The sequence below is a fragment of the Exophiala mesophila genome (assembly GCF_000836275.1).
Source record: "Exophiala mesophila strain CBS 40295 unplaced genomic scaffold supercont1.3, whole genome shotgun sequence".
Lineage (NCBI taxonomy): Eukaryota > Fungi > Ascomycota > Eurotiomycetes > Chaetothyriales > Herpotrichiellaceae > Exophiala > Exophiala mesophila.
Window position 1 is genome coordinate 577,922 of NW_015622506.1, and position 12,010 is coordinate 589,931.

Consider the following 12,010-nt stretch of genomic DNA (forward strand, 5'->3'; position numbering starts at 1 on the left):
AGGAAGACTTACCGGCTGATCACCGTGGATCTGGTCACGATTGCGGAAGGTATACGAGACGACGTCTAGGTCTGGAAGTGGGGCGTGCTCAACAGACTTCAGAGCAAGAGGAGGAGGGCCTCGGGTGGGAGAAACGTAGCTGGACATGGTAAAGGTGGCTGTGTAACGTCAGAATCGGGATTTGTGTAAGACAAGGAGCTTTCAAAGAGTGGTTGGTGTTACAGACCTTTTCAAGGGACCGAAGAAACCAAGACTGTGGCTACTATAGGTCTCACGAAGGATGCTGGATCGAATTGAAGCGTGAAACCAAAAGAGAAATGACTGGTACGAGGGGTTGAAGAGAGAAGATGAAGTAGAGGTGAGAAACAGAGGTGGACAAATTGCGGAAGGTGGGGCAGAGGGAAAAGAGCCTGGGTGAGATCGAGGTGACTTGGACGCTCCTTCCCAGCCTTCATCGTTTGACCGCACCTAGTACCCGGGCTTCCCTGCTTTTCGTGCAGTTACACCTTGCGATGCAGCCGTATGGCTCTTTCATTTCCTTTCGCTATCATTTACAACTCTCTACTTGTGTAGGGCATGAAGAGGGGCCAGTCTAATGCTAGAGACTCAGAGAATGAGAAGGACACACTGTTCGGTGGGAGTTGGCTCAGGATGTTAGATTGAGCTGAACATTCGCAAGACCTAAGAGACTCCCTTACGATACTGGCATCATTGCTGCGTGAGCCTGAAGCACGGTAAGGTGCTATGATAGTCATGAATACCAGGTAATCAGAGCATACTTTGCTGAAACTTTCAGCAATTGCACCTCCATTAGGTTGAAAGGGGTTGAACTAGCCTATCAAAGCGGTGGACGGGGAGACATTTCCCCTTCAAGCCATATGGTTCAGGACAGGAGAACGATATTATGGTCTGGAATCGCCGAGAAAGTATTCGCCTACTGCCACTGACAAAGGCGATCTGCTCTTCGTGTAAACAAAACGGGGTTTACTCCTGAGGTCTCCTCAGACCCTCGAGCATTTTGACAACGATTGACAGGACGCTTCTTGGTCAGCAAACGAAAGCTTGAAGATTTCAGTCCAAGCCCAAACATTCGATGTTCGCCATTCAATGAGGAAGCCTGTAGGAGTCACCGAATTAGGAGCTTTAGGAGTTTCTATTTTGTTGAGTTGGGGAGACGATGATACTGAAGATTTGTTGCATGCGCCCAAATAGAACAGCATCGTCATGCACCCTGTCCGCTGCTCGACTTGCCTCTCGTGTGGCAAAATTGTATAGTACTACAATGATAGCAGGGTTCTTTTTCTGTTTTGTGTTAAATGGCCCAGCAATACTGACCTATAAGTGCGCCTGCGCGCTCTTTCTGATGTCTGAAGGTGAAGGCGAAATATCTGGCTGGGGTTGGAGCTTCATAATCAGAGATCACATTCTGCTTCTAAGTTCTTGTGAAAAGGGTCATAAAGGTCGGTGTTTGTTAGATCTACCCTGGCTTTGATCAGGGCTCCAAATCAGACTGCCCTCAAAAATCCTCCGCCCTTTCTGTGTTGTGATGTATTTCTGAGGTTGTTTCTATTGTACCACCATGAGCCTAGGAGAAAATGACCGTATGCGGATTTATCAACAGAGCTGACCGGTCCATGATCGGCTCGTATGGAATTTTGAACGTCTTTGGTCCCTCACTATTGCAGTAGATGTATCTTACTCGATGGGGCCTGATCTGGTGTGGATGTCGGTGGATAGGGATCGTGGAACTTCAAGAGTAGGAGTCTGGCTTATTGAAAGGTTAGTTCACGGTCCTGTAGAGCAGCATTTCTTGATCTAGGAAGAACGAAGTGTACTTGTAAAGAGTGACCTCGATAGTCGCAGGACAAATGGTCGAACATCGTCGTAAAGTCTTCAAGGAGAATTTGCAGGTTCATGGATTCGGAAAGGCGAGGCGGAGTGATCTTCGAGCCGGCGTTGATTGAGGCGAAGAATGAGGTTGATGGGCGAGAAAGGAATCTGGAGATTTGAACAAATCGCTGACAGGTCAACCATACTGAAGGAACGGCTTTTGTGGGTGTGCCACCGGCTGATAAACAGTGTGACTTGGATCTAAGATGTCGCCTGATAGATAGAATATCAATTTGGTTTGGAATGACAAACTCCCACCAATGCTCATTCATCAACAAGAGGAAGACACTTGTTCCAGAGTGTGCTCACCGATCATCTCAGTAGCGGGAGATTATGAAGTCTATGGCGACTCTATGTTGAGATGGCACATGTTGGCGGCAAGGCAACGCTATGCTGTTTCCCTCAGAGCTTTCGCCTGGCCTGCGGCCCACACCACAGAGTTAGCATTGCAGAGGTTCATTGTACGATGAATCACCACCACCGTTGTCTCATTGCACAGAATAGGAGCAAATAGGTACCAGCCTGGCTTCCTTTTATCTGTTTGCTAATACAATATGGATCGTAGTAGGGTCAAGCTTATCTACTGGTGCAGGCACGGTGTGGCTTCGACAATGCGTTTTGGTGAAGTCGTTTAGGTTACTTGATGGTCGGATTCAACGGCAAATAATCTCTTGAATAAGGGGTGTCAGCAATTGAAAGATACGCTGAGAGCATCCACTACAGTTAACGAGGCTGTTGGTCCAGCCCTTCTGTCAATGACGTGGGATAAACTATCTGTGCCTCTGTGGCGCTGTCTCCAAGGGTCTTCTTGATTTGATATAAGTCACGGAGCTGCAGGTGGGTTGTGTGCCGAGAAGCTGATCTTTTGACACAGAAGATGTGTAATTGAGCAAGGCTTATAGTCTCGGTCGTGTTAACATGACCTCGAAACATCTCCCCTGCACAGGTTTACACAGCCCCTTTTCATGGCTGGCTGGCGGCTTCTGGCTTGTTAAAAGGCCTAGCGAGGAGCTGCAGTCCTGTATTGTGAAGGTGATGTGGTCTTGGAGACCTTTCTCTGCGGTCTGAGCTTCTATCTTGGCCGCCTACCAGCAAATAGCTTTTATCGGTGGTAGGGAAGCCCGCGAGATCGTTCGCTGTGTATTGAAGGTTCGCAAACTTTGTGGTGGGGAGGAGGTCTTGGTGGCAAGTGTTGGCGTTTACTTGGGGTTGGCTTATGGAGGCCCTTCGTTTACGAGAACTCCAGGAAAGGAAGATGAGCGTGTAGAAAGGGCGAGGAGGAGAAGGGCATGGTGGATGGGAGATCACAGTCACAGCTCTATAGACAGAGATGTTCGGAACTGAGCACGTTTGCTCCCTTGAATCCATGACATAAAGAAACCCCTAAACACCGCGCCCTCCATCAAGCTTCTTATATTACTCATTCTTGATCTCGTCCCAAAATCTAGATTCACTCAGAGAACACGAATCCCGGCACTTTGGCCGAAATGTCAGCCTGCTTGCCACAGCTCAGATTCCATGATGTCAACACCAGCCACTGTTTCTAGACCAGCAGACTTCAGGGCTACCCAGTGTATCTTCACACCAGGCTTGCTTCATTTGTGAAAACAGCGCAGTGACAGGTGCATATTTGTTTGGAAATTCAGTTCTCCAGGGAGATGACTGTCTGCTGACAGAGTGGGTATGTTGTGATGACAATAAGGCGGGGGAGGGTGCAGACAGATTTGAATGTTGAGATAAACTATCTATCACTTACTGAAGCTATTGGAGTGTTGAGAATTGGACCGGTTAGACGGACTAGGTCTTGTTATTCCAAGCCAGCGCAGGATCCGATGTCTCTCCAGCCAAGGTTAAAGCTTGCATGGGATACAGATGGGCGCAGATGCAAATGCAGGTCCTGCATCTACTGCTGCTAGTGTAAGATTCCCACGCCAGCCCTTTACGAAAGCAGGACTTTTTCACGGTCTTTCCATGTAGCCTATTGATCTCGGAGTATGTGATTCTGTAGTCCGAATTGAGATGATAGAATCATCACCATATTTCCTCTAGACTAGGGAATGTCAAGTTATCATCCTCTTGATAGTACAGTCAGTGCAGCAACAAATTAAGTGTAGCAGTGTAGCTTTAGAGGTCGGTGAACGCGGTGTGGGCTAGTCTAGTACCTCTCTACAAGATCCAACTGTGCCGATATCGTCCTCAGCCAACCGACAATAGATGCAAGGCACCAAGGCGTGCAGTCAATGTCCTAGAAACCTCTCGGACATAAAGAGGCCTCCACAATGGGCTGACTGTTCTGTCATTAGTATTTTAGACTGCACCCCACAACTCATCGCTTTGTGCTGTGAACCGACTTTGTTCTATCTGACGTTACACACACTGACTTGTGCAGTGAGAACAAGTGACTACATCTACGATGAATTGAGAATATCATCTTTTCATATACCTCTATATTTACGTTTCTCAGCTTATCGTACTTGGAAACCATTGCTCTGCCATTCATCTCAACGCAAAGGAACTGGCTGGGTCCATCTGATATGCGTTTTCCATTCTCTATTTTGCGCTAAAGCAGGTGGATCTATAACCCTAGCCAGCCACGCCAGCACACCAGGGTCGGCAGGACTCTTTGGTCCAACTGAACAAGGGTCGAATTAGTCTTGGGTATTCTTTCAGAACATGATCTTATCTGACCACTGATTTGTTACCGATAAATCTGCCAGAGAACCCGGCTGTGTCTCTCCTCGGGCGGAAATCCACGCTATTTACGCCGGGCCCATGACCACGGATCAGTTTTTCCAGACTCCAGGCTAAGGTTTAGATCTAGATGGAGTTGCAGATCCAGATCCAGATGCAGAGCCATGCAGCATCGGCATGGATGCGAGAGCAGGGCGGAAGCGTGTTCCAACATGTGTGAGCACCTGCTACTTTTGCTCCACCTCATCTTTGCGTGGAAGGCGCATCCACCACACGTCGTAGCTGGTAAACATGGCAAGTCTGGCAAATCGTGCAAGGAAAGCGCAATCCACTGGCTCTCACTCGATCCACGCTCAACACCATCAGCATTCTTGTACGCACTCTTCTCTACCTTACATCCCTCTTTCTGTATCATGTCTCCGGTGCCATCGTCTCTGTCATCCTTCGGCACGGCTGCATGATTTTCAATTGCCACGTTTTCGAGTCACCCTCCCCCTCAACGCTCGTTGCTCGCTCCTCGCTCCTCGTCGGCTCCAAAATCAGGCCAGAATCACGCCTGTTCCATCCTATACCTTGCCACCGGTGACATCGGCCTAGGTTCCATCGACTTTGACATCTCTGACCTCTACCCAAGTTGGCCTGACATCACGACAAGCTCGGAAAACCTGACTTGCCTCATGGATTCCTTACCTCTGTCACGCTCCCTCCATCGTCACTTCACACCCATACCCCCCAACACTTCATAAGTCCTTTTTCTCGAGCGCTCTGGCTGCTGTACCTTTCCTAGAACTCGACTCGTCCAACACACGCCGCCTTGACTCGATGGTAACTGAAGAAATGTACGTTAATACTTTCCTTGCTGATCTCTCAGACTAGTTCTCCTGCTCTGGTTTGACCCCAATTGACCATTCCTGGCCTGAATTCACCATTCCATCTGTTATTCTCATTGCTTCACATACTATGATTGGCTACAGCACTTCTCGGCTACCTGATGACTCCTTGCTTTGACTCGAGCCTGCCTCTAGTACTTGCACATTCACCTCTATACACGATAATTTGCTTGCACTGAGACCCTCCAAACACCAAAATTCTTCTTGCCTTCTTCACGCTGTGGTCCAAACCTTAGGAAAAAGCCGTCGAGCCTACTTTTCAACATTATCACTGACCCAACATCATAGCACGCCGCCCGTTAGCGCGTCAACAATGGCCATCTTATCGCCATGTAGCATCAACTCAAATGCCGTTACATGTTTCAATCGCAATCATTGCGACGCTCTCCCGATCCGCTCACAGCCACTGAATCTCGAGCACCAGAGTCTCTCTGACGACCCTGAGCCTTTCACAAAGTCCCCCGTCTCGATACCATCTACCCCAAGCTGTATCCGATCCCTGGCTTCCACGGACCAAGAGCATGACTTTAAGGAAACATCGTCCACGAAGTCTCTGTCGACATTGGACAGCCACAAGTCCAGGAGTCCTGCCCCGGAAATCATGACAGAACTACCCGCCAAACGGTATCCCCGTCTTATGAGAAACATTCGGTGGACTATCCTATCCGTATATAGACGCCTGAACATCATAGTTCTGCTTTCCAATATCATCGCCATGGTTGTGCTCGCTGCCAAAGACCGGCTGACCACAATCTCGCCGGAAACATCTGCAACAGCAATCTCTTTGAACCTCATGGTCGGAGTTCTCATGCGACAAGAGCTCGTCATCAACTTGTTGTTTTGGCTGTTCGGCAAGTGTCCTGTCTCATTGCCACTTCGTCTTCGCCGTTTGGCCGCCAAGATCTATCACTTGGGTGGAGTCCACAGTGGTGCTGGCATGGCAGCAACCATCTGGCACGGCCTCTTCAACCTGTCAGTTATCAAAGCATCCCGAAATGGCGAATTGACCAAGCACAAGCTGTCCATTCTTTCTCTCACCATCACCTTGGATGTCTTGCTGGTCACCATCGTGGTCATGGCTCATCCAGCAATCCGAGTTCGCTTTCACAATGCCTTTGAGCTCGTCCATCGCTTTGCCGGCTGGTCCACCCTCGCCTTGTTCTGGGCTCTGTTCGCACTCCTCGTCAATCAAAGAATCCTTGATTCTCAAGGCCACGACCACACTATTCAAAAGCTCGTTGGAGCATCTCCCGTCTTCTGGGCTCTCATCATCTCCACGATCTCCGTCGCCCTTCCATGGGTCTGGCTCCGAAAGGTTGACGTCCATGCTGAGCCTCTATCAGACCATGCAATCAGACTACATTTCACCTACACCAACCTGCCACTTTGCGCCGCCCCTCGCTTGTCCGATCGTCCTCTCCTGGAATGGCATGCCTTTGCAGGCATCCCCCAAGAGGACGGCCAAGGGTTCTCCGTTCTGGTCTCCAAAGCTGGCGACTGGACTAGTCGACTTATTAGATCGCCTCCTTCGAAAATCTTCGTTAGAGGGATCCCTACAATTGGGGTGTTGCATGTTGCCCAAATATTTCAAAAGGTCATTCTCGTAGCCACCGGCTCTGGCATTGGCCCCGTTCTGTCATACCTCAGCAAGAGAGATATCAATTGTCGAATCTTATGGTCAACCCCTGACCCGGGTGCCACCTATTCGGCTTCCGTCATTAGGAACGTTCGCGACGCCGACCCAGATGCCGTCATTATCAACACAACGGTTGCTGGCCGTCCGGATCTCGTAAGACATACCTATCAGCTCTATGCAGTCACTGGCGCTGAAGCTGTCTTTGTCATTTCTAACCCCAGGGTTACCCGAAGGCTGGTCTATGCTCTCGAATCTCGTGGTGTACCCATCTTTGCCCCCATCTTTGACTCGTGATTCCACTCCTTGTTCTCGAGGCTCGTATTCCTTGCTGCACATATCCATTGCTGACAAAAGGGACGAGTTCATGGTGGATGATAACATTATCATGCATGTACTTTGGGGTGTTTGGTATCTTTGCTTTCCCCGACTTGTGGGCCATCTCGGTGCTGAAGCAGGGCCAGCATGGACATTCCATGCTCATGTTTCTGTTTTGCTTGTGTCGCCGCGTCGTCATGTTTCGGCAAGTAAAGGAACCTAGTCGTCTCGGCAGAACCTCTACATCAGGTAGCACAATGTATATTAGTCGTGTCCAATCCTCAAATCAACTATGTGGGGAGGTCGTCTTCCGGAACCGAGTTAATTGGTTCAGTTGGGTCAGTCCCCATGGCCAGAAGCCAGCCCGCTTTTAAACATGAGAATATGCACGGTGGTATAGAGCGGAGAGGTAGGCATATTGTATGCAGTTTGTCAGCCTTGTCAGCCTTGAGCCACGACGTCAGCATATTGTCGATTGTACAGAACAACGTTGGTTGATTTCCCAGAATTCGAGATCTGAAGGAGATCCTGACCAGGTCCTTGACCAATGCCACCAGACCCTTCTGATTAACACCGGGAAATCCAGCCAATAACTCTATTACCCGATTATGACTGATAATACATGTACCTGTGGACTGCTCGTCCGTCCCAAAAGCTCTGGGTTGAGAAGCCTCTTCACACTTCGAGTCTGAACATGTCTAAAATTCGTACAAAGCCCGTTCCAATTTAGTCGACTCCGCGGAAGAACATATTCATTTCGTGGCTCAGCGACCTCTGGTACCATTGTCCACAAGGCGTGCGCCGCTCGCCGTAGTCCACGCACATTTGTATGTTTGACCCATGACCAAAACACGCTTTTCTGCCAAGAGCAGGTCTGCTTCATTCATTCCGGTTCTAACAGAGATGAATTTGTGGAGAAAGTGTATTTTCTTCTCCCTCTCTTTGATCATCCGGTCCTTTTCCTTGACCTTTTCTTGAAGATCAGCAATTACTTGATCGTAGGCACTTCGTCTTCGCTTTTGCTGGCGAGGCGCAGGGGTGGGAGAGAGGTATTCTGGGCTCGACTCGATTTCAGATCCGAGTAATTCATCAATGCGAGGCACCACCCCATTTTGATCATTCGCTAGTCCGCTATTGGGTCCCCGAGGCAAACTTGATCGTCGTGAAAGTTGCTGCGCCTCGTCGGGCGTCATTCCAGCCTCTGAGTCCGACTCAATGGTGACAATCGAGATTGATCGTTTGAATTGCATATGAGAGGAGGGATTCTGACGCTTGTTCGAGCGAATTCTGTTGGACCGCATGACTTGTGTGTTTTCTGTTGATGTTTCAATAGAGTCCTGAACTGAATGAGATCTTGGCTCGAGAAAAGAGCGTATTCCAGCCAAAAACTGGGTTGCACGGCATTCCTGATCGCCCACCGTGAAGCATGATCGAGGTATCATTAGTGCCAGCTGACGACATGTTGAAATGAGATCTTTCTGCCTTGATTTGGGGAAGCACCTCAGTCTGGTTGCACAACGAGCCCGTACCAAATCTAGAGCAGCCAAGAGTACCTGGAAAGAGAATTCTTCGATCCCAGCCTGTTCGGTGGATTCAAGCTTCTCCCGATCCATGCGTAGAATACAAGCATAAACCTCTGTAATGCTCTGTTGTTGAGCTCTCCAGGCGTCAACCACATCGTGTTGATCCTCAATTGCTACAAAATCGAACAGATTGGAGCCTGATTGAATCCCGGGAATGCGCTGTGGGGTCATAGAGCTCACACGTTGGACATAGAGGGGCCCAAGCACATGAGAGTAGTCCTGCGGCTGAGGCTTCTGAGGTTTTCTTTGACGATCTGCTTAATCATCGGATCAATTCTACTTCTCAACGAGGAAGAGTGGAGCGTTGGCCTACTTTTTTTCGTGACTGCGCTTGTCAGGCGAGTGGCATGTCTCGCTTTTGGAGGGGTCATGGTGGTCTCAAGCTCGAGAGGAGAGCCTCAATGGGCAGTAGGGATCGAGGAGGGTTGAGCGCTGGGATATACGAAAGGAGGATTTTGGAGCTGATTTGATCAAGCAAAGTCAGCAAGAGGAGAGAGATCGAGTTATGTATCCTCCCAGAAGCGAGCTAGGGAAAAGCAAGGTGGAATGAGATGAGGCAGAACCGGTCTTAGTAAACACCACAGGCTTGAGTTTCGATGATTATCACAGCACATGCACGCAGGTTCGACCTAGAAGTTGAGAACTGGATTGTCAACTTTGAAATGCTCAGGTTTTGGTTAGAGGTCTCACATCACTGGTCTGATGAAAAGCACTTAATCCTACGCGGAGAAATCCATTCAATTTGTACTACAAGCACAATATGCGTGCCAGTGGTTGACGAGTGGCCATAGTGTGGCATTTGTTTGTCCTTTGACCACTCATGCATTGCATCTTGACCGCATCAAGGTTCACAAGATAGGCAACCTAGAAAGATTATGACCAAACCACAAGAATCAGTGCGGTGAGTACAAACATGAATAGATTCACCCACCATCCTTAACCACCCTGGTCCTACAGTCCTACAGTCCTACAGTCCTACAATCTCACTCGTCCACAAATAACCACCGGCCATCTTTCTTCATAGCCTCGCGGTACCTCTTCTCAATCTCTTCCTTCTCCCATAAGCTGGACTTGGCCCTATTGTCCTGTTCTTCTTGCGTGCCTGGCATTTCTGTGTTCCAGTATCCTGGCGGGCTTGGTGCTCGATCGAAAGCGCTTCTGTGCATTTTGCCAAAAGCATCTGCCAACTTCTTGGTGCGCGCTTCTGCAACAAGATTGGTCTTTGCTAATGGTGTCAAACCCTCCATCATCTCAATCTGCCCAGGGCCTAGAAACTCAACCAACAACTCATCATCCGACATTCCATCTAAGAGTTGAGGCAAGGTAGTAGCAAGTGCTTTGAAGTTCGCACCACAGCATTCAGCTTTCGTGCAACCTGCCAAACACTCTCTCCGTTCTTTGTTCCGGGCCACTTCTACTACAGCGAACAACTCTCCACCGCTGTAGCGAGGGTTAACCTTGAAATCTTTCAGGTTTAGCCGAGATCGTGGTTTTTCGCGCAACGGTGCCTGGTCCATAGCAATGCTTGCAGATACGTGAGAATTGGACCCGAGTTGTGGTTGGCGCGAAGCTGAGAGAGGATCGGGAGTTTTCATTTGCCCGAGAAGCAGGTTGTCAGGGCGTGGTGTAAACAAAAGGTTCTCTAGACGACCAGTGGCTGCTGCTTTGGTAGTCGTGGAGGACCTCCTTCCAATGATTCGACTGTCGTGTTCGGAATGATTTTCGCCATCTTCTGCTAATTCATCGACCTTTCTCGTCCCCGAAGCACTGTCCAGACTTCTTCTAGGCTTGACTGCGGAAGATGAGGTCAACTGCAGTCGTGCATTGCCCGACATCTCTCGAAGAGGGGTCTCAGGAGGGCTACGTATGCGTGGCCTTTTTCGCCCCACTTGGGGTTCTGATACAGTCCGGAGCGTCCCTAGGTCCCGCGCAGTATTTGGAACAAGGTCTGCATCTTCCACCGCTTGTCGTTCCGACTTATTCTCAGAGGGTTCGATGTAAGGTCCACAGGAAGAAGGATCTGTGTTTTGCGGACGCCACGTCCGCTGTTTGTTCTGCAGATGCTTTATCTTGACCCTCAGCTGGTCGTTTTCAGCTTGTTTCTCAATGTTCTGCTTGAAAAGAGAATCCAATTGCGCAGAAATATCAGGAACCTGCTGCTGCCTTTCAAGCCGACTTCTCAAGCTCTCGTTCTCTCGTGTCAGTTGCTCTACCTTCTTCAGAGCAGCCTCAAGTTGGTTTGATATGGCGATCAACCGATGACAATCATCTTGCCGGCAAGTCGATTGGGGGAGGTCAACTCTATCCGGATTGACGCTTGCAGAAGCCTCCTTCTCATCCCGTAAATCGTGGTCGCCCCTCTCAAGATTCGGACGTTCTGCCTTCGGCTGTTTCGCCCCTGGAATTCGCCTCAACCCACACGTTTGTGGATCATCGCTAACGCCTCGTAATGTTCCACTTTCTCCCATTAACTGGTCAATACGATTGATTTTCTCCACACCAGTGTTCTCGGGCATTGACTGCTGCAATAGTTGCATCCGCTGCGTGAGGCTTTCATTTTCAAGCTTGACTTGGCGGAGGAGATTGTTGGATTCTTCCACGTGCTTCTGAAGTGCCTCACTCTTAGTCAGTGCATTCATCAAAAGTGTCGTCAACGACGGTCCCTCTGTCATTTTCAGAGCCGCACTATCTCACTGTTGTGGTAGAGGCGAAAGTTCTTGAGGGGACCGCGTAAAGGTGACGCGACGCAACTTGGGGGAAGGTGGAGAAATGATTCTCCACACTAATTCACATTGGGCTTAGCTCATAATCTTTAAATCAACCCTTACCTTGCGCGCACGTGCCCATTATCCTACTCCGGAACTTGTCATCTTAGGATGCAATGGACCGGGGATCTTTAATAAGTGTCTAGTGTCACCTAAATTTCGCAGCTCATGTGTATGTATCTTGACTGTCTTCGACAAGTTTTGCCCGTGCTAATTCTTTTGACGTCTCGACCAATCTTC

At 49.3% G+C, this 12,010-nt stretch overlaps 2 protein-coding genes across 2 annotated transcripts; both read right to left on the bottom strand.

The window, feature by feature from the left end:
* Window positions 1-8,186: 8,186 nt before the first annotated feature.
* On the bottom strand, window positions 8,187-9,176 carry PV10_03868 (uncharacterized protein; the record flags this gene model as incomplete). Its single annotated transcript, XM_016368380.1, has 1 exon — window positions 8,187-9,176. One exon carries the CDS (start codon window positions 9,174-9,176, stop codon window positions 8,187-8,189), a length of 990 nt encoding a protein of 329 aa, XP_016224168.1.
* Window positions 9,177-9,988: 812 nt separating this feature from the next.
* PV10_03869 (uncharacterized protein) lies at window positions 9,989-11,677 on the bottom strand (the record flags this gene model as incomplete). Its single annotated transcript, XM_016368381.1, has 1 exon — window positions 9,989-11,677. The coding sequence occupies one exon, from the start codon at window positions 11,675-11,677 to the stop codon at window positions 9,989-9,991; it is 1,689 nt and encodes a 562-aa protein (XP_016224169.1).
* Window positions 11,678-12,010: the final 333 nt, after the last annotated feature.